The sequence below is a fragment of the Dermacentor silvarum genome, chromosome 11 (assembly GCF_013339745.2).
Source record: "Dermacentor silvarum isolate Dsil-2018 chromosome 11, BIME_Dsil_1.4, whole genome shotgun sequence".
Taxonomy (NCBI): domain Eukaryota; kingdom Metazoa; phylum Arthropoda; class Arachnida; order Ixodida; family Ixodidae; genus Dermacentor; species Dermacentor silvarum.
The window spans coordinates 52,081,582-52,105,003 of record NC_051164.1 but is presented as its reverse complement, the minus strand read 5'-3'; the positions used below and the strand labels follow the sequence as shown (position 1 = coordinate 52,105,003).

The following is a 23,422-nucleotide window of genomic DNA, read 5'->3' as shown; positions in this document are numbered from 1 at the left end:
GAACTAAGTAAAACGCTGAAGAAATAAACAGCATCGTCATCCTTGGTGCCATTATTATTATAATTACTAGGCATTTTATTTGCTGTTGGATTCCTCTGGCTAAAGCAAGAATATTGCATATTATGCAACGTGCTTGTTCCCCTCCCCCCTCACAACCAACGCCCTGGCAGAGATCCTGGATGCGCTACTGGGATTGGCTGCCCAAAGTGCTGGGCGTGACACCCTATGATGTATTTTCGGTTTCCGCCAGCAAAAGCATGGTCTTTGAGATCCGTATTTGCTATCTAAAGATGGTGTCATAGATGTTCCGCATAAAGTCCAAGGACGATAACGCCGTCACCACAAGCCGTATGCTTGTATGTGCGAGTGAAAGCGAACGAGGGATCGAGCCGACGACCGCGCCCAAATCTCACGCGCGCAAGCAAGAAAAGCAGGGAGGAAGCGCGCCTTCTTCCGTCCCGCTCGAGGCACCGGCCAGGGGGAGAGAGGGAGAGCGGGCGGCGTTTTACTCTGGCATAAACTGCGTACGGCGCGGCGGCGCGCGGTCGCCCGGGCCGTATCTTGAAGGCGATCTGCGTTGGGGGCAGAGTCTAGGCAGTGTAGGTGCGTCGGCGGCTCGTAGCTTTGTGCGTGCTGTGTGTTCTCAGCGCTCAGTTTGCGTCGAAGCGATAGATGGACCGCCCCAATGTGATGCCACCGCCGAACCGAATTCTTCGAAAACTGAAGCGTTACAGAATACGGGCCCAGTAGGAAGGTCACTTCGTTCGCTGCAGCGCATCCTCACGTCAGTGTTTGACAGCTCCTGTCCGCACTCATCGAGTGTGATGTGCTCATGTTTGCCTGTGCGCGCAGAAACCATGCTTGTTGATATAGTTAATAAGCGAATGTTTACAAGTTTATATGGACGATAAAACTACTATACTACCTACTTTGTACAGCTTCCCACTAATTTGCAATCGCAATCGATGCTTTGGCTTTCGGGTGAAACTACGACTTTTTTTCACACGTAAGAATTAAAATAACATTGTGTGCAAGTTCAACATACTCGCATTTCTCAATTTTTCCTGTTTCTCGGCTCTTGTGTTTCCCGGCTGCTATGTTTGTTTTTTTTCTTTAACGGTCTCGTGAAAAACGTATCAGCGGGGTTCTACTGCTAGCTGTGTTTCCGTAGTAGATAACGTTTGCCGATGCATTGCCAATTGACCTTGAAGCCATGAGCCTCAGCAGAAACCGTACTTTGCCATCGAGCCGCCTTGCAAGGGAGACGCTGCGTCGGTGCCGTGCATGGTGCTGTGGCTTAATCGGGACGCACGCGCTAGTGCTGTTTTGTTTCCTGTTCGCAACTAAGGCTCACCTATCATCACATTGCACGTTTTAATTCCCTGGTGGTGCAATTGTCGGTGATAGACGCCGTCAAATCCGAAGCTGCTTGGCGCAGTTAGGTGCAATTTTCGTCGATTGTATCAGGATGATGCAGTAAATCCCATTTAGCGCACTTTGGCGCAGGAGTGGAATCACTGGTGTTAAGCTTTCAGTCAGGATTTGGCAATGCCTGCCGTATGCACTCTAACCCATTTTAATTCTTCTGTAAATTTTCTTCTCATGATCAGGGTCCCCTGTGAGTAATTGACCTAGATAAACATACTCCAGTACAAACTCTAGAGGCTGAGTGGCGATCCTGAATTCTTGTTCCTTTGCCAGGCTGTTGAACATTATCTTTGTCTGCTGCATATTCATCTTCAATCCCACTCTTACAATTTCTCGGTTAAGGTCCTCAATCATTTGTTGTAATTTGTCCCCAGTGTTGCAGAACAGGACAATGCCATCTGCAAACAAAAGGTTACTGAGGTATTTGCCATTGATCCTAACTACTAAGCCTTCCTAGTTTAATGGCTTGAATACTTCTTCAAACCATTAGACTGGGAAGGCTTAGGAGTGAGTTATATGCAAACAAATATAAAAAATTGGTCTAAGTGACGGTTGGGGTCGGATTCCCTTTGGCTGCTCGCACAACCCTAAAATGCCATTCACGGAAACACTACAAGACAGACCCGGCAGTGCTGATATCTCCAGTTGGCACTTTATGCCTGGAAACACTCAATTAAAAAAATTGCCATTCAGACTTTCTTGTGGAACGCACATATTGGAGTGGGAGACCTTCTGTGTTCTTGAAGCAGCATGGCAATCGTCTTTCCGATAACGAACTGCTGCAGGTAGAACACTTAACTGCACTACGGTTGTTACACTATCCAAATCCTTCACCGCATTACACGGCTGCGTTGCGGTGAAGCTTAATAAAGCAAATCAGTCATTGTGGAGCACAAATAACACCTCAGCTGCACGAGCCATCCATATTACGAGAGACGCACCTTGCTCATTTTTACTCCTGCACTTGGGATTCAATATCTTGTCTGACAGCCTCCGCCAAAACAGCGCTGTTTCGTTGGCATAAATATTTCCGATGACGCGATGAGAAGCAGGTCCATTAGGAGAAGTGCACTTGCAGGGGCACAGTGTAGAGCAGCGTTCAATATATCGAATGTGGCAGTAAATGGGAGTTCGACATATGCATAGTACAGTGCTATACATTTACATGGGATTTTCAAGGGGATGCTACAACGGTTTGATATAGGCAATAATTCGATATATCCGGAATCAAATATACTACTACTACATGCTGTGCTAGGGTACAATCACAGCATCACATGATATCAGGTAAGTCAAGACAAGTGCATGTGGAGAGCCATGCACCATCTCACCTCCTCGGGGCAAAGCTCATGAGTACAATTCATGAAGTGGCCGCAGATCAGAGGGAAAGCAATGATGTAGCGTGTCTGTGCCGGGAACTCCAAGCACAGATGGAACTGGTCCTCGAAGGCTCGACTGAAGAAACTGCACCATTAAAAGAAAGATGCAATACAATTGCACTGTTGCACAATGAACAACTAACACTACGTAACTGTCCTCATGGCAACAAATATATGCCTTCAAGCACATCATTCAATAAACTGAATAGATTTATTTAGTTCTTTAGAAGGATTTTTCTGGTAAACTAAAATCCTAGTAATAACATGGAATATTAAATTCTGTAGAATTGAAAGCGACATTGGCGCGAGAGAAATTGAACAAGAAAAATTTGGGCACACTTGATTCTGGAGGCTGAAAGAGAATTCCTTCCCCCTCCAAAAAAAAAGGGGGGGGAGCTTATCTATTAGTTTAGCCAGGTCTTCAGCATTTGTGATTTCTTTTTCTAAGTAAAACCATTTGACATTGCTTTGAAGAGCAATTAAAACCAGGGGTCATATCATGTATGAATTCTTTTCCTTATTTCATTAATTTTAACCATCACAGAGATTGGCTACTATTGGCAAACACAAAGGCTTGGTGTCATGCCAGCTAATGACGAAAAACAAGATGACGTAAAAAAAAAGTCACAGGCCTGCGCGGCACATGCAGCACAGTCACAGCGTAAGAGTAGCTCCAATTTGGGCACCATGCACAACAGGGTCTTTGCGGCAGTCTGTTCGCCTCGTTATGACGAGAACGATCTGAACTGCCCGCTCGGCGTCGACGGCGAGCTGCGGCTTGTAATGCTCTCAGCACAGCAGTCTGCTGAGCCTGATCAAGCCTTAGAACTGCAACTTACATGTCGGGCGCGCCACCTTTGCAGGCACCTTAACTAGATGGCGCCACTATACTGGCGGAGGCTCGGCAGCTCAGAAGCGCATTGAGTGCGCGCCTCGTCTGAATCGGATATCGTCGTCTGCGCCTGCGGACGCTGCGTTTGCAGGCATCTTACCTAGATGGCGCCACCATACTGGCGGAGGCTCAAGTCGTCTCCCACTGCGAGCTTGCCATATATATGGGTATTTTCCGCGGCCAGATAGCAAGCGCTTGTGTGGCTCAGTGGTAGAGTATCCGGCTCCCACGGAGCGGGTGCGAGTTCGATCCCGGCGGGAATCGGGTACTTTTTCTCACGTTTCTGGTGATAGCGGGTACGTGGTGAACGCCGGCATCATCGCGACCCGAAATGGCTATTGGAATGAGCCCATAACAGCTTACACTCTAAAAAAAAAGCTACATAATATGGCACCTGGATACAGAGAGGTCAAGACAGACCATAGAGAAATTGTCTAACCAGAATATAGATAGGTCGGAGGTCTCGACGAGGACCTGGTCCAGGAAGTCCACCATCTTGGTGTGGAACACCAGTGTGTTCATGAGCGAGGCTAAATGAGGCCGCTCACGCAGGCTCCACTGCATGGCGTTGAGCACACGCGTGCAGTTGAAGGACGGCACCAGTCAAGCCGCAAGCCACGCAGGTCTGGCGGAGGGCTGTCAGTGTTGATGGGAGCTGTCAGGGCTCGCGCCTGTGAGCAGGCCGCTGAAAGCAATGCTGCATCTTCCTCTGGAATGCCCGGGATGCCCTGCAGTGCTGCCTCAAGTGCTGGGGCGTCAAAGCCGTTCAGGTACTGCACGTAGTACAACTGCACTACCTGCACATTCGTATCATATGTATTAGTTACAAGAACATAACCCATACAATCACGCACATAATTCATGCCTAAATTTAAAGGAACTTTAAGGGGCTTAACTCTTTCCTTACCACAGCACTAGGCATCGATCACCGGTGACCGAAGTTTTTGAGTGCCTACTAAAAAAAAAAAAAAACGCTGCGCTCCTGGACTCGTAGCACTATCTCGGTGATTGCATACAAAGTAGAGTTTCCGTTTCTGCGCAGGTTCACATTTTTACCGCACGGCGGTAAACTTCCTCCACCTTGAGAATTTCTATAGAGCTGGTTTGCCATATTTAAAAGAGCCATGTTACAGTTCTTGAACATTGTACGACAAAGCTGTCATGACCATCTTTGCCTAATATTATTCCTGTACATGCGACAGGTAGCAGTTTTGTTCAAGTGACAGTTTGCACTTTTCTTCAACTTTATGAAATCTTTGCCACTGTTATGTCTATTCCTACACACTTAGGAACTAGATGCCCATTGGCAGATTTTTTTTAGATGTCATGATGTGCTGCTTGCTGTAGAATCAAAACTACCATCACTGATGGGGCAGTGGCACTACCTGATGGCAGAAAAGGATACTACTGCGCTGACACTATGGCTTCAAAGAGTGAGCAGTGTGAAAGAGAGGATCGCACTTCCAATCCCAATTATGCCAATGCCAGTAAAGCTTGGTACAAAAATCGACAGGTAAAATAGGAACTACTCCCATGGGCATGGCACCACAGTTTGAGCACAGTTCGAACCCGAAAAGAAGGAGAGCCGTAAGAATGGGAAAACCACAGATTTTATTTTTCGTATACTATGGGCACTATTCAAGCCTTTAGAGGATGATTATAGTTTATAGATAGTTTTAGCTTGTCTGCCAATTCTTTACTGTTTGTGGTTTACCGGGTTACTGGAGCCATGGAAGGCAGTAGTAAAGTTGGTAGCAACACCTTGTGACGCTTTGTCCAACTGTAGTGTGTCTGAAACATTTGTTTGTTACGCGAATTTTCTCCTCGATGAATAATCATAAAAGGACTACACGTTAAGGTTTACGTCCCTATGAACGCTTTACATGAGCCGCTAAGTAAAATATGGTAGGTCATTGCAGTATTAGCTTTGTGTGCTCTCTTGTTAAAGCCTGCGGCACTGCTACCTTTGTTGCTGTTGTAACCTCTCTGGTAGCCCCGTAACCACAAACCATAAATTTGCAGACAAGCTAAAACCCTAGTAACTCCCCTAGGAGTCGGTGCAGACCCTATGCCATGCCCGAATAAATCTGTGTCAGAATTAACACTCACTCCCTGCCCATACAAGCCTGCTAATGTATTGTGTAAATGGAAATTGGAATTTGATGCATTTTGCAAAAACCTCTGCCACACAGCACGCAGAAATGCTAGACACTCTAAGGACTAAAGGGCATCACCTCTGAGCAAAATATTTTATCTTTCACAAACATCTAATCACAGACAAATTAAAAACTAGTCAGCAATAAGATTACAGAGGTATCAATATAGTAGATGTCAAGAACCTCAGAGCTGCCAACAGGCTTGAGGAAAAATGAAAGCACACATTTTTTGCACGCACCTGGCTGTACTTGCGGCAGAGCCCGCGGAGTTCCTCCATGTGGAAGAGAAGTTCTGGAAGTTGCCGGTCAAGCAGGTCTTCGCCCTGGAGGCTCCGCGATCGCCCCGGAGCACGAGACGGCGGTCCTAGTTCATTGTGCCGCACGAGCCAGCACACTTCGTCACGTGCCAAAGAGAGTCCCATCAGCACGTATAATGCCTGGAAAGCACAGAAAAAGCCCCCAAAATAAATTTTGGCCGTGGTTATGCCTTTCAACGACAAGCAATAAAAGAAGTATGAAATGATGATTGAAATGTGTTTCATACACCTTGAAAAATGTTTTCAATTGACCCTGTGGTGCAATAATGTTTTTCATAGGCTTGTGCGAAAATAAATTTTTTTGGTTTGAAGTAAAGTCAAAGCAAATAGTTCAAATAGTTGTGGGATTGGCATAAAATTTTGACTCAAGTGTCAGATGTTGACAAATTCAAATAAAGTTGGATCTTTACTAGCAAACGGGTTCATCTCTGGAGTCAGTTTTATTTTCAAAGTACCATCACTCAGTGGTTTCATCCAAAAGTACAAGTTCATCATTCCTTACAACTACACAGCAGCACGGAAATTTAGTTTACAGGCTCTTGTTCACTGCTGTGTTTTAGTATATTAAGATTTTGTGGTGGTTGAGGCAGCGGGAGCATTTCGCATTTTCCCATCACGCATCGCTGCAACGCAGTGAAGTGCGACCTTGATTAAATTATGCAGGCAGTTCATGCCGTGTTGTGCAAATTCAGCTTCTGTAAGTGTGTAAACAAACTTGATAGGCACGGTCGCCACTTTTGCTGTCCTCAGTCTAACCCGTGCACATGATTTGGCACATGGTTTGGCACCCGATCACCGATGAGCAGCAAACCTCCCGTGACAGTTTGTTGTTCACCATGCCAGCCTTGCCTGTTAAGCCTAACCAGCGCTGCTTCACTGGGTGTCAGCCACCAAAGTTACGATTTAGTGCTGCATCAACGCAAATCTATTCACAGCAGCTGCAAGGATATTGGAAAGCCATATAACCTTTACGAATGATTTCTTTGAATAATCAAGCAAGTCCAGAAATCGGTAGGTGACTGTAAATGAATCGGTCTTTGTTTTGACTTTATGCGATGAGACTTGCTCGCCAAACTGAAGCTGTGATTATACATGTTTAAAGTGTTAACTTTTTAATGTTAATATCCGGGTGCGAGTTATTTGCGAACTTACACTTGGGGTGGGGCTTGATGGCAGCGCAAACTTCACCTCGAGGTGTGGTTTCACGGCAGCTCGTGAAACCACACCTTGATGTGAAATTTGCTACGTTTTCCATTGTTGCTCATTGTTACATTTTCCCGGCTGTTACTGCATATTTTTTTTTCCGTGGTCGCTTGAAAAACATTTCAACAGAGTTCCACTGTATCCTCCTTTCCAACTCTTCTCCCTTTAACTTCACGGTATAGAAGGCTGGAAGACTTTTACCACATGCCGACCTCTCTGCCTATTCTCAAAAGCAATTTCCCACGTTTGTACAAGGTGGTGTCGTAGTGCGAGAGCTCTCACCTTTGGTCCAAGCAGACCGGGCTGCTCGGCCAGCACTAGGGCGAGCTCCTTAAGGGCAGACCGGAGGAACTTGCGCCGCTCACGGTGGACGAGCGGCGCTGACTGCACCGCCTGGCCGAGGGCCTCTTTGACCTCGGAGGCACGCTTGCCGTGGCCCTTGAGACCCTCGAAGAACTGCTGCGCGTACGGGTGCACGGCGAGCAGCTCGTCCCGAAAGAGCGTGAGCGCCCAGCCGTTGGACAGGGCCTGCAGGAACAACGCCTGCGCAGGGGGCTGCTGCAGGTATGGGTGCAGCAGCAGGAACCCCACTGTAAAAGGCCAGAGGTGCCACATAAGTGAACAGAGCATCAGTCATTGTATGCGAGCTCAAGGTAAATGCTAAAACTAGGGTGGCTAACAAACAAAGTTTGAAAAAATGCTGCCAGTACTTCTGTGGAGCAAAAAACTTTGTGTCTTCTTTTATTATGTCTTCTCTATAAAAAAAAAAAAACATCTTGATATGACAAAAAAAAAGAGACAAAGATTATGGGGTTGAATGTTCTGTTCTGCACGTCTTTATAAAACCTATTACAGTCAATGGGCGATTTCCTGGACGCCCGATTTTTTGCACATGCCCGATAATTTGGACGCCTTCGCGGCACTTCCACGTACCCCATAGAGTCAATGTATTAGAGCATCTGAAATTTCGAACACAAGAACCCTTCGCCGTACGATTTTCAGGTCTTTATGCAATGACCGCAGGTCCAAAACGGCATTGATTGACGCCACCACCGCCGCCATATGGATTATCTTGCTGTCTCAAACCTACGCTCTCGCACACAGATCCACTGGCAGCCACAGCCACAACCGCGGCGACGCTAGGCCTAGCTACTTCAACGTTTGCTACCAAGCTTCTCGCTGTTCGCTGCCGTGTCTTTCACTGAAATAATTCGCCGCTGTCAGCAATGGCGCCAACTCCTCCTTTGTAATCTTCGCCAATGGCTTAGAAGCTCGAAAAGCATGGCGCTTTGCATAATGTCGGATCCCGAAAGTCAGCTTTGCCTCGATACAGCAATGTTACGCGGTGAAGCATACACAAAGTATTGCGGTGAAGCATACCAAGAGTGGGGAGGGGACTATTGTTGTGAGACACGATTTGTATTTCCAAGTTATACATGCATGCACCCGCCATCTCCAATCACAGTACGAGCTACGATTCGCCTAATAAGTGTACTGGCAGGCCTTCAGAGCTATTTCGGATGTGCCTGTGGCGATTTGAGCTTTTTGGGGGCAGTAAAAGGCATGCCATTCGTTTTTTTCGGACTGCCCAATTTTTTGGATGTTCTTGCAGCCTCTAGAGAGTTCAAAAAATGGTAAATTGACTAATTTCATACACATTTAGTTTGCACACGGTCACCCTGTAAGAGTATCTATTTTATTCGGAAATTTATGTTATCTTGTTTGTATGCTGAAATCTGCCCTGTAAAATGCTCTTCTCTTGTTACTATCCTGTTAGTTTCTCTATGCCGGTGTTCAAATGGCACATGGGTGCTAGAGGCTTAGTCAGGTGACTCATGTCATCTTTTGCCTCAGCACCATGAGAATAATGCACTCATGTATTGTCACTGAAACTGCACAGTGTCTTATGAGGGACGTCATAATGGAGGGCTGTAGATCGATTCTGACAACCTGGGGTTCGTGAACCCTTCGAGGGTTTTTGCTGCATATGTAAGGCGCTGATCTTAAGTTTCGTATTTTTCCCGTATTGGACGCCACTGGCTGTTGAGAGGTGCTGCGATCTCTTGGGAGTCATCCAAAGTGATTTGAAATTGCGATTCCACTCACCGAGGCATACAATTCGACTTGTGTTCACCTGCCGAGCACTCGCTCAAGTGGTTGCGCGCATGTTACTTCGAAGGCAAGCATGAAGGAGATGCTATCGCTTTTTACGGCCACTGCTATCGTGTTTCCGGTGGCTTAGATATAGTCCTGTGCGGCTGAAGTTGTGAGATATTAAGTTTTCATTTTCTTTTCCTTCAGTTGCACTTCCCCTTTCGGGTGTGGTTCGCATATTCCCTTACACTGGGATGCGCGCAGTCGTGATTTCAGTCTGGCCACACATGGTGTTTTTTCTCGTAGCAACTGCTCAAGTGTTTCTTCTTCTGATTAAATGTGTTTTCAGGGACAACAAATTGACAACCATAAATTTTGGAAGACACTTTTAAAAATATTTTACTGCAATGATTCTCAAATGGGGGTCCACGAAGCCATTTTTGGGTGTCCGCAAAACCCACACCCACATATTCGCATCATAATAGCAGATATAACGTTTTAGTTAAATTGCGGGAGGTCTAATGCAATTTTCCAAAGAAGCACTCAGGCTATGAGGGGCGCTGTAGTGGGGGGGGGATTGTTCAGATTAATTTCGGCCCCCTGGGATTCATTAAAATACACCAAAAGCACAGACTCCGCTCCCATCAGAATGTGGCTGCCACTGTTGATGGTCGAATCCCGGACCTGTTGCTCAGCAGCAGAATGCAACAGCTGTACCAGCCAACGCTCCTGAAACCATGAAGTTTACAAATTTGGACTTGTTCTACGATTTGACAAATGTTGGGTCAACCTTTATGAAAAATTCTGTTTGCAAAAAAGTTTCACTCGTACATCTCCGACGATATTCTTGGGACGTTTTCTCATGGTGAAAGGACGCCAGAGGGTTACTTGCTTTAAGCAAGCTTATACAGACAAGTTCCTATAGCTGGCAAAATCAGCAACAGCAAGAATAGCTGCAAAAGACGCAGTGTTCTTAGAACAGTGTGTTGCTTGTAGGTCATTGCTGTTCCAAGTTAGCTGCTGCTTGTGTGCTGCTTCTGAACGTAAATTGTCACTGATAAAGTGTGTGTGTATCAGACGCTCGGGAAATGTGTTGGGGGTAAAAGCTGGGATCATTATGCCTACACTAGCTTTTTATTTTTGCATGTGTGGGGTGTGTCAAACTAAGGCTTAATATTGTCCCCAGGGAGCCAGCTCCCCCTACAATAGAACGTCGGGGTTTCACTTGCAACTTCCATTCCTCACCTCCGTTACGCAGCCCCTGGTACGCATACCAGAAAAGGTGCGTGTTCAGGGCAAACTTCTTAAAACAGTGCGTGCCCAATTACATTCCCTACCCCCCTAACTTGAGTGCCGTGCTCGTGTTTTCTTTTGTGTTTTTTATTACGAATTTTAGAGTTCACAGGTTGGCAGGTATGTAAACACCATAGCCACTGAGCTACAATGGCAAATGACTTTACAGTTGTCTAAAAATGAATGTATGTTACGAAGCATCAGCAGGGAGCAATTTGCTTATGTTTTGGCTCATTCCACGTATGGCTCTCGCAAATTTTGCAGGAACAGATAGACAAAGGGCAGACAAATTGCTCGACTGCACACATCACCAACTTAGGTTCGACGCCACTTGCATAGCCCAAAAGCGCACAAAGAAATGAACTTCAAACAAGGCTGCACTCTGCACTCACATATAATCCAGCGCTCCATGGTCTCTAGGGAGAGGTATTCACAGGGCATCTGCGATGAAATGCAAGAAAAGCCACTCTTGTTTCGCTTTCAACACAGATAGTGCTATACTTACTCGCATAACGAACACACTTTCAAGAAATCCAAAGCAAATTTGGGGGGTGTGCGGTAAATTTTAAGGAAGATGTTTCAAAAAGCAAAACTTGAAAAGCAAATGGTAATGACTGAAAAATGCGTTAGATAATTTAGCCTCGCAGTAAATAAAGTCTGCTATTAGCATACAGTGACAAGCTATTGTAAATGCTAAATAGTGACAGATTTTCCTTCTTGTTGGCCCTCGAAAGGTGCAAAGTGTCCATTCATAGCAAGCATCTTGTCATACTGCTACCACTAGTAGCCCATGTGGGTTTCATCAACACTGAAATGCCTTCCTGGAGTGCTATTTCCATACTCCATGGCCCATATTATATACAGTGGAACCTCGTTGATACGATCTTCGCAGGAACCAGAAAATGAAACGTAGCATCCAAAGCAAGCCCCAAAATGTAAAAAAACATGCTTACTTGGTGACAAGCTTGCTAGCAAAGCTTCCTGTGGCGTCGAGTGATACTGCTCCGCATGACACGTGTGTTATGCGGAGCAGCATCACTTGAGACTACACGAACCGCAGCCAACACACTTTTATTGAGCAACCTTAAAATAGCTCGTCAGTTTTCGTTGAACTTCCTGTTTTTCAAAGTCCGTAAACTAGTTGTTTTGAAAGTTAAAAAACGAGGCCTAGTATTCCGCAACAAAGGAACACCATAGAACAGCGTGACACAACGAGCGATACGGCTAGCGGACTAGGGCAGGTGCTTCTTTCAGCCATGTGGCCGCATGAAGATCTCACCTGAAAAGTCAAACAAAAGAAGCGCGAGCGAAAGTTGACGCGAGCAGACGATACAACGAGTGCGAAAATAGAGGTCGGGCGGGTCCGCATGACACCAGTTTCCCGTGCGTACATCACTGAAGGGCCAGCTCTCATTGGTCTGCTTCGCTCGCGGCTCGTTTGCCACCGGGGCGTGCGGCAATTTAAATCGGTCCAGAACCGATCCCTCCCACGGCACGAAAGACCTGCTTCGCGGCAGCTTCTGTGGCGCGCAGCGTGTGTTTATCCGCTAGTGTCGCCGGCCCTTAACACGTTGTTCGTGGGTCGTTGGAATGTAATTTAATCTAGAACACTTGAATATAAAGCTACGAATTTCAGAAATACCAGTTTGCAGTCGTATCAACCAATTTCAGGTGAAAACGCGATCGTATCAACCACATGAAAATACATTGCTCCTATGGGACGTTGGCCGAGAACAGAAAAAATAAAAAAACGTATCATTCGCGAAAAACGTATTATGCAGAATCGTATCAATGAGGTTCCACTGTATTCCTATATTCCATGGGCCTTGACTTAAAACCAGCCATACACGTTGAACTATGGCCAATCGCCCATAGCAACATGCAAGACAGTCAGAAAAGCTAGGAACAGACAACGCTGTTACAAAAAGGTAACTTCGGTTTAATGAAATTACATCGAGGGGATAGACGATCTGCATGTGCTTTAACTACGGCCACCTCGGCGGAGACGCTTGCACTCCTTAATGTCGGCCATGCCATCCGAGCTCCGCGGGCACAAATTTGCTTCTGGGGCTACACGGAATCACCATTTCTGTTGAAGCTCCCTATTCAGCCTGTAGGTCAACTTATTAGTAAAATCTAGATAAACTGTAAAACACGCAAGCCAGGATACACCAAAGCGAAGATTTGATAAGGTGGCAAGACAAAGCGGCATATCACGCTATAAAACATGCAGTGGATTTCAATGACAAACATGCATTTGCTCACCATCCAGAGGGAAATAAGCAGTTGACACAGTAAGGTAGGTGCAATGACAATCGTTGTCAACAAGTACCCACCGTCTCGGTCTGTGCGGGTGTGAGCATCTGTGCGGGGGCCACAAGAAGGCTGAGCATTTGGCTCTTGCGCCAATCATCAGCGGTGAGGTTGCGCCGAGGAAACACCTGTTGCAGTGAAAGCAGGGCCTGGAACAGCGTCTGCAAAGAACCAAAGAAAACTGCTTCAAGATTCAAGAAAGTACACCACAAAAAAAAAAAGAGAGAGAGAGAAGAGGCCTCCGTCATAAACACAGTTTTTGCGAGACTGTGAGAACAAAATGCAGTATATCTAAGAAATGTGCCAAGCAAACGTGCTCCTGTTAGTATCATAGGAACCGGGTTTGTGCTATGAGAAAACTGCGGAAATGTTATCAATGAGGAACACACTGCAATGTTCAATGATATATATAAAACCCCGAATTCGATATGAGACGGATGACAGAGAGAGAGAGCACTTTTATTCACTACAAATCCTGGCTAACACTTGACAATGTAGCACGAAAGAGTCTGCACCCGACAATGACTATGCTTTGTGCTGTGCAAAACAAGAGGCAGCTTCGATTGTGGTGAATGCCCCTGATCGTGTGACACAGACTGTGGCACCATCTGCAATGGCTGACAAATCCGTATAATGAGCAGCGATGGAGTGGCCCTTTGATCTTCTGGTGCAGGCGAAAAGCTCATTTGGCACAGTGACAAGCACTATTGGGACAGCGTCTAATGTACATCTATATACTACACATGGCATAAATGTTAACTGAAATATTCAATAAATGCAGTGGTACCAGCTTTATGCACATCAATGAGAGGCATTCGGGACATAAATTACCGAACTAGTTTCATGAACTTCTAAAGGGGTCCTGAACCACCCCTCAGGCTTGGTGAAAAAACATAGTCCATCCACGGATAGCATACACTGCTGTGAACATCTCACCGAAGTTTTGTTGTCGTGCGTGATGCATGGAGCTCGCAAGCGGAGCATGTGTTTGATTCCCAATAACTCCGCTTCTGCTAAACGCATTGAAGGACTTTCTGTGGCAAAGTATTTCTGAAATAGCCTGTTTTACCTTCAAACGCATTTCTCCACTTCGATAAAAAGTGGTTCAGGGCCTCTTTAACAGAATGCCTCGTACTGTGAGTGTATCACAGTATAAAGCTGTTTTTATTATTTTTTGCTTTCAGCATGCACTGCCTGTTCAGTGCGCTTTGAGAAAAAGAAACGGTGAAAAAGAAAGTAAGAAAACAACTACAAAATATTAAAAAGACCATGCCCTAGGGTGTGCGCAACAAAACCACAGCAACCGTAAATACCTTCACAGCTTTCTTTACTTCTTATGTGCATAAGCTCTACTGCATAACTCCGCATGGAAAATGTAAAAGCTGTTTAACTTACAATCACGGAATCTGCTTTTCCAATACTAGTACAGTGTTGCAAGGAATGTACCGACTAACGGGCGAAATACGTGTCAGTGGTGGAGTATGTATATTACAAGATATTTGTGAAGTGGTACCGTCAACAGCTATGCTAAACAATATGTGATTAGACGACCTAATCCAAAGCTTCTATTTCAACCGATACCCTCCTTAAGTGAGACGAGTGCCATGCTGGTACGAGAAGTATTGATCGACTTGCAGTAACAGCACAAACAACAAGACCGCACAACGGCAATCCACCGAAACGTCCGCCGGAAAAAAAAAACGCAACAAAAGTGCGAAAAAAATGTACACAGGACCTACGACATTGGCTATATCTGCGGCTATGACCACTCAGTTGACTTCTACGACGATAATGAAGGTGTGCATTAGGTATTGGCTCCAGGAATACTAACAAGGCAGCACCAATGAAAGAGGCTTTTATTTTTATGCAGGATTGGCACAAAGGACTGTTCTTGGAGCAATTCTGCGCAACTGGCACAGCTGTTCCATCACTGCATTGTGTGTAAGCCTTTTGGAGACTCGAGTTCGGCACGAGCTTCACCAGCATTACACCGCTGCTCAGTAACAATGTGGATGGAGACCTTAAAGGTTAGACCACACATACACTTGCTGGCGCGCACAAGCTTATGCCAGTTCGTCTAATCACATACAGATGACACGGGACAGATCGTGCACATCCAAGCGCAGCAGAAGCACGGATGATGTCTGTTCCAGACAGATATCGGGGCTCTGGCTGCCTCGGGTTTCCACGTGCCTGTCTATGCAGCTACGGCGTGGTACAATCAACACTAGGTGAGGCAGATTTAATGTCATGCGAGGATGTGCTTTTTCTTTACTTTTTATGCTGATCTAACGACTCTGAAAATAAAACAACTACATTTATCATTTGAGCATTTTGAAGCACTGTCAATACCAACATACAAAACAATGTCTATCAAAACGGCTATGAGCGAGCCAAACACGTCTGTCGTAGATGCAAACCGCCATTCCTTGCAAGGCTCAAAGTTGAGTGTGTTGGCACGCATACTTGTGGTCTAGGCTCTACACAAGACAAACCTGCATTGGTTTGCTGTACACAAATTAGGAGAGCTTTAGCCAGCATGTATATGCCTTGGCATAGCCGTTTCAGCTGAATGTTAAATGCCTAAATGCTTTGGCAAGAGCTAGAAGTGGAGTTGGGCATGTAGTGTTATGCACAGAACAACTGGTGGTTTCGCAGTATGAGCGGCAAAGAAAGGAAAACACAGTTAAGCATAGTGGTGGATGAGATTATTAAATTCTGCCTTTTGATGTGTTCAGCTGATGCAAAATAATTGGAGATCTCAGGCAGAAGCTTTTGTCTTTCAGAGGACTTAGGTAGTTCCTTGTCACCGATGACAAGACATCTCCTTAGAATTGTCAATTGTGAACGAAATGGTCAACAATGTGATGGCCTCCGTCACCTTGGAATGTGGCACAAATTCATCGGCGAGTTTCTTGAGGGGAGGGTCGTACTCGACGATGAGCTGGCCTAGGCGGGGAAAGCTGTTGTCGCTGTGGCCGTGCGTCATCTCGTGGGCCGTGTTGAAGAGACCCAGCACTGCCTTTCGGTCCTCCACGCGCGACAGTAGGATCATCAGCGTCACGTAGGCTGCCACCAGATCCAGGTACGCTTTGGTTACGTCGAAGTTGAGTGTCTGTGCACAGAGAGGCAAAGAGTCGGGACATGACACAGCATCATGCAAGAAGACTTATGGAGCACCTGAACATACAGTACGGTCTGCACTTTAAGCGAACATGTAATTAGTACTCCAGCCCCGACTGCCAGCTCAGATTTGATATGAAGGCCAGTAGAATATATATATATATACATATTTAATCAATAGGCCTCTGCCTAACAGATCATATGCAGTGAAGCTGAATAGATATTGAATTATGTTGGCTTGAATGCAAATCCTGTGTTTCTTTTAAGAGTGAATCATACTGCACATCAAATTACAATGGCCCACAAAAAAAAATATTGCAAAGGCCAGCTAGCCCAAAAACCGGGACAAGGCAACAGGTAACTCCTACAGCTGACTTGGCAAAAATGACAAGCTCAAATGCATTCATAATAAGCAGAACTGGTCAGGTACTCACAATGTCCAGATGAAGCTGAAAGGAGTCTATCGTGGTGAGCAGCTCGTTGACATGATCCTGAAAAGGAAGTTTGTCGGTTGGCAAGTTCCACCAAAATATCTATACCAGAACACAACTTCGGCTGCAAAACTGAAATGTGTTGCCCCTCACCCTAAAGTCGAGGAGGTCGACAAACGTGTAGTAGTAGAGTGACAGAGACTTCATAATCTCCTGGCGAATGTTGAACACTGCTTGCAGCTGGGCCTGTAAACAAGAAAGCAAATTCAGCAGCAGCAGGTTTTTTTTTTTTTATTACTGACTTCAGTTTGCCAGTACATGACTTTGGCGGGATGAAGTTAGGAAATTTGCCGATGCAAGTTGGAATCAGCTAGCGCAAGACAGGGATAATTGGAGATCACAGGGAGAGGTCTTCGTCCTGCAGTGGACATAAATATAGGCTGATGATGATGAGTTGGTGAACCTAGTACCCAGAAATGTTATTGCGTGAATGCACCGTTGCGCCTCAATTTATAAAATCTCTATATGATGCCTAACTCTCCTTTATTTAATTATCCATGAGAAAGAACTAAGGGTGGGCAAATATTCGAAAACTTCGAATATTATATTCTTAATATTCGTATTAGATTCGAAAACTAGGCATTAGAAAATTTTCGAATATTCGGTTGGTTATGAATATTCCAAACAAATCGAATATATTACTGGCTGTGTGGGAGCAAGCACGGTTCTTAGCGTTTGCTTCTATCTAACCTAAGAATATGTGTGATTTCGTGCTGAATTCTGTGAGAATTTCGTGCTGCTCGCGAAATTTTACCTGTAAAGCACGCTTAACCACTGGTCATCTAAGCATTGCGGGAAAGCCAGCCTCAGTTCGCAAAGGGCACGGGTTTGCAGAGAGCGAGGGTGCACTATCGTGTAGCGCCACTCCCAATCCGAGTGTATTGCTTGACAGCCAATGCGATGAGTGATGGCTGGCACAGGGTCAAAATCCCTTGAGGTTACGGGAATCTTATATTGCATAATAAGGCACAGCTGGTGGGAATAACTCAATTTTTCTAGTTAACATGAGTTAAATACACTATCTTTCAGTATAAGGGCATACTAGTAAAATTTATATTACTACTGACAATGTAATTGCAATGTTCCAACATGTTCAAATAACCAAACTTCCTAATAAACGAATGTGCACACTATTATTTAATATTCGAGGCCAAGTATTTGTATAGGCTTGTATTAGAAAATTTTGATATTCGCAGGCCCTTAAAAAAATAAAAGAACTGGTTGACAACAAGGCAGGAGTAGATAGAAAAAGCACAAGACTGACTTCAGTGCTATTGTACATCACAAAGATGGGTCAACTGAATAGACAAGGCAAGACAAGCCGACAAGCCCAACAGATTTCCATTTGATTTGCATTCCCGAGGATGACTTTAAGAATACTTTAACACATTTTGGCTTCAACTTTCAAGTTCAATTCACTTTACCTTTCATGCTCCATCAACATAAGGGTGTGGGAGAAATAGAACTGCCATAGGGATAACTCGATGCCAGTTCTCACACACATATATTACATATGAGCTAGCTACATATGCCCGAGAAGTGAAACAGTCGTGTGAAACTACTGCAGCAAACATACTATTACATGTTTATGCAAAATAGCAACCAATATAACAGAGAAGACATAATTTTGAAGTTTATGATTTTACACTCTTGATATGGTTTGATAGGGTTTAGCTCCAATAATTTTGGCACAGCTTTTGGTACTTGATCCATTTCAGCATTTTATTCTTCAATTTAAAATAAGTTACCTTACAAAGAAGCAGCCGTGGCTGGCCAATTCATACAATACCTCTTATTGAAATTTTCGCTTGCTTGTTTCAGAAACCTGTAGTGAGGTACAATGAAGAAGTAAGTCTGTCCTGTAAATCGCACTTTTATATGCTAATTGAAAGGGGTTTTACATTCCAAAGTTCCACAGTGGGATGTCAGGAATGCCATAGTGAAGGACTAAGGATTAATTTGGACCAGCTGCGGTTCTTTAACCTGCACCCAAATCTAGCACAGAGGTGTTCTTTAATTGTGCCCTAATTGGAATGACATTGCCGTGATTAGAAACAGAACTTGGATTCCAATTACTTGGCAGCAGAACAGCTAGTTAAATCAGGTTTATTGCCACAAAAGCAACTAAAGCTTGGCTGCTCCAACCAAGAGGTGATAAATGTCAATTAAAAATAGAAGCAATCATAGTTACATTACTCTGAAGCTTTTTAAAAAGTCAGTGTCAGCTAAAACCTTGAGAACGTACCCAAATGGCACAAGTGGATTGCCTCCCAAAATTAAAGTGGGGTGTAAAGGTATGTGCAATTTGTATAATTACCAAAAGTATTTTTATCTTTGTGTGTCAATAGTGCGACATGTCCATTAATGTGCGTTTTACCATAAGTGGTTCCTGGCATCTATCGCGTATAGGTTGTTGTTCCTTCCTCAATATATAGTGGCACGTTAGATGGCTGTGTCCTACACCTAAGCAACATAGAACCACCTCAACAAAACACTCTTTCTGCCATCATGTTTTCCATTTATCAAGCAGGAATTTCATGAAGTGAAGCTTGTTATCTTTCACAGAGTACTACAGTATAGACCACTTATAACGTAACCGTTTATAGTGCAGAACTGGCTACAATGCAGCCTTTTCCGACTCCCGTTTACCCTCCCATAGAACTCCATGTATACCCATACCGCTTACAGTGCAGCCGCGCGAGACGAAATACTGGTTATAATGCGGCTTCTGCGGGAAAATCTCACCGACAAGGGCGGCAGCGAGCACGCTTCTCAACAAGGTGCGTGCTCCCGGCCGGCGTATGCATTATTCAATGCAATCAAACTCTCGTTAATTCGGACGTAATTGGCCGCACATCGGTTAATTCGGACTACTTTCGGAGCTCGCTGAGTGAGAAGCGCTGCAAATGTGCAATGCAAAAGAGCAAGAACGGCGCTAGGGTCCAACTGAAACGAAGCAGTGGAGTCTGTATCGCTACAGCCATCAGTTGAAATCGTACGTGAATGACAGCAAAGCCTGTATTCTATGATATTCTTGCATTTACCGCCGAGCATAACACCGCGTTGGCCGCGGGCTTTCGTAACTGCGTAGTCGTCATCCACGATCGCGTCAATAGCGGCCGCGGTTATCTTCGCAGCGGTTGCAGCGGACAGTAGTTCCGTTTTTACTCGGTACGCGCATCGACCACGTGCCTAAAAAAACTGCATAGTCGCCATCGATGATCGCATAGATAGCGACCGCGGTTTCGACTGGAGTTGTTGCCAGCGAATGGTAGTTAATTCGTCCAGACTTGGTGCGTGCGTCAGGCGCGTGCCTTCAGCACTGCAAAGTCGCCGTTCATAATCGCGTCGATAGCGGTCACGGTTTTTTCCGCAGCGGTTGCGGCAAACAGTTGTTTCGTTTTGACTCGGTGCAAAGCTGTTTGAAGAGCACCGGCTACATCGCGATAGTACAAAGCGTGTCTACATGCTTGGTCTACATGTTTTGCATACGTGCAGGGCTTGAAAATCGTTGTTTTGATTATAGTGCGGTACCGCTTATAGTGCAGATATTCGCGACTACCGGCGACTAACGTTATAAGCGGTCTACACTGTATTTGAGTAGCCATTTTGAAGAAAGAGCCTGGCAAACAGCTCGGAGGCTGTTCTTTAGTGGTATCGTTTGAGACACTATGTTAGAGACTAAGTACACGAGTACATTTGTATTTCCCCTGCACATGGCCGCCATAGCAGGGAGTCATACCCATGACCTCGTGCTAAGTAGCAGAACACCACTGCCATTGTGACAAGTAGACAGTGAGTCATGATGATGGATGCGCTTTTTGCATGATGCACATGTACTGAGTGCGATAAATGCGAAGGACAGTAGCAGTGAATCAATGGTGCATTTAACAAACAAGATCGAGTCAACACAGTCTTTTCGTGTTGTAGCACTTACGCTGTTGCCCCTGATGTCAATGTTGGGGAAGCGCCGCACAACATGCTTGATGGCCGATTCAAGGTTCTTGTCAGAGAGGAACGACGGCTTCGACTTGGCGTCACCACAAGCCTGTTCGTAAGAGGAACTGCATCAGTGCACATCTTGTCTCACACGACGAATATGCTGATGCACTGAAATGGTCCGAAATTCATCGCAGGAAATTGCCCAATTTTTGCAGTGGCATGATAAAATTCTTCAAATCTACAATTTCTTGTGCATTTTTCATCATTATAACACCCTCTGTTTCAAATAACACCTTTTTTGAAAGGGGTATTATTTCCTGCCAAGAATCTGGTACAAGGCAAAGCCGTCACTTCAAGCACATTCCGTTACATGTTTTTTAAAAATAATTTCATTAGCATTAGCATTTCATTAGCTCACAAGTAACAAGTCACTACAAAATTGGAAGCCTCAAAGTGCAAAAAAAAAATTAAATTCTGTCAGTATGTGTTTCAAGAAATGAAATCCTCTTTACTGGTCTGGAACACCAACCGCTCGAACCCAATAAGCTTTTTATATAGGAAGCCAAATTTTGTTTGCGATCTGTGTGCTCACAGAAGGAGCATACATTTAGGCCATGTTCTTTGTTTCTCTCCTTTAAATTTTTTTTTTTTTTTTGGGGGGGGGGGGGGGATGCGTAACAAGTTTATGGAATGTGATAGCTTGCGAAGCTCCAGGGGAAGCTTGCACGAAACATTTTACTTGCGAGCAAATTTTACTTGCGGCCATAAAGCCGTGCGAAAATGAAACTACGTTGCACAGTCACGTAACCAGGAATGTTTTTGTATGAGAGCACCCACTCGACCGAGGGAGGTGGGTGGAGCATACGGGTGTCGTCGCACGTCATTTTATTATGCTAGGTATGCATTGGTACACACAGAAATTTCAGGGGGGGGGGGGTCTCGTGTCCGGTGTGGCCCCCTCTGGCTACGCCCCTGCGTTGTACAATAATTTGTCTATCAAAAACTTGGGCGAAACTGTTTCCCAAACTGTTACTCTACAACTTGGTAAGCAGAAATCTACTTTTTTACTATTCGCGCGAGGTTTCGTCCCAGGCAAACGCTTCTGTCAAACTTGTCCCAGGTTTTCAACTCGGTGGGCTCCCGAACGTCTACCCGAGATATGCGTCCACCGTCGTTTTACGTTAAGCGCAATCTTCCACGAGCAATAAAGCAACTGTTTATGAAATCATTAAAGGACGGGAAGCCAACGGCCGAAGTCATTGTTGCACGCTGGAGTGCGCGGTACACCCTGCGAAACCAGCGTTTTTATAGGGTTTCTGCAACAATTTATGCGCGTAAACAATTCGTCGCCGACAGCTTGGAATCTAAACAACGAAGTGGAAGTGAATCCACTTTATCAAAATAACAGCTGCAGATCTTTTATGAGAACTTTGACAAGCCGCCGCGACACACCCAGCCCACGGATAGTTTGTCCGCGTCGTTCCGAGCGTGTTTCGCTCGGAGATCCGTACTGTCCGAAGAACGCGGAAAGTATACACGGACGGTCACCTTTTTGATGTTGTATATCCGCGTGAGCATTCCAACGCCTCGGTCGTTGAGGATGGTCAGCTTCTCGGCGATCCGCTGAGTGGTCACTTGAAGTGATCGGGCCATGTCGACGCTCAGTCCGTCCTCCGCTCACCCACAACCCGACGGAACGGCCGAAGCACGGACGCACATACACGCACAACACCACGGTGAAAAGGAAAAAGAAAACCACGCGGCGGAAACTCACTTGACAAACATCGCGCGTCAGAGGCGCCTGCTTTGCTCGAGCAGGGCCTCGGCACAAACACACACGGTAACGAAACGCGGCCGCACGTCCATAGCACACAACAAGCGCGCTAGCGACGATGAGCAATGCCGGAAGCGACCCTGCCCTATATTTCTCATTCACGGATGTCTCCGGATTCTCCGCATCTACGCGATACGCTAGATGTTAGTTACAGATGTCGCTACAGTGCGGCGCTGCTAACAAAAGCTTTATATTTCAAAACTATTTTAAGCATTAAATTTAGAAGCAAATGTTAATTATAATAAGTAATTAGCTATATTAATAAGTTTAAAAGCAGAAATATGTTTTAGTACTTGAATACTTTGCTGCTTTCGGTAAGTGCTGGTGTTATCAAAACCCGACGTGAATGACGTGTTTGACTCTCATAATCGCTTCATCCGCTATCAACAAGCAAATACATAGCCTCTAAGATCAACAATTTAAACTTAGAAGGCGTCATTAAGACACGCAAATTTGAACCCCACCTAATATTCACGCTTTCTTTTTGATACAAAATTAGGCACGATTTCTTAAATTTTGTAAATAAAATAATTAAAGTTAACTGGAGAAAGACGGTTCTTATCAATCGGTGGTGTACAAATCCACGCCTCACGCGTCATAGTGTAGCGCCCTCCAAAGTTAAAATGGAAATCTTATTGGCTATGCTTTTGCTGGTTATATTCGGCAGAATAAATTTTGACAGCAACAAACACGTTACGCGTCGGGTTTTGGACACCACCTATAAACATTTTTATTTACAAAGAAGGATGGTTTCCAAGTGGCAGTGCTAACTTGTGTTGCCGCCAAATCTCGGAGGAGAAATATAGCCTCCTAAATCTACGTGCGTCGATCTAGGAGGCTGTGCAACCTACAACTAGCTACAACATCCAGACGTCAGAGGTGCTGCTAAACATCCTGATATGCTATAATATGCACGGCCGGGGTATTTGCTTTGGTAGCATATACAGTTAACTCTAA

At 45.1% G+C, this 23,422-nt stretch overlaps 1 protein-coding gene across 1 annotated transcript in view; it reads right to left on the bottom strand.

The window, feature by feature from the left end:
* Window positions 1–22,561, bottom strand: part of LOC119433338 (membrane-associated protein Hem-like) — a 61,456-nt gene extending 38,895 nt beyond the window's left edge. Inside the window, 12 exon segments of the mRNA XM_037700489.2 lie at window positions 2,760–2,892; window positions 4,139–4,290; window positions 4,293–4,496; window positions 6,095–6,292; window positions 7,658–7,965; window positions 11,155–11,203; window positions 13,099–13,236; window positions 15,957–16,190; window positions 16,633–16,689; window positions 16,783–16,875; window positions 20,627–20,737; window positions 22,180–22,561. Coding sequence (XP_037556417.1) covers window positions 2,760–2,892; window positions 4,139–4,290; window positions 4,293–4,496; window positions 6,095–6,292; window positions 7,658–7,965; window positions 11,155–11,203; window positions 13,099–13,236; window positions 15,957–16,190; window positions 16,633–16,689; window positions 16,783–16,875; window positions 20,627–20,737; window positions 22,180–22,284 — 1,782 coding nt within the window. The 5' untranslated portion in view covers window positions 22,285–22,561.
* Window positions 22,562–23,422: the final 861 nt, after the last annotated feature.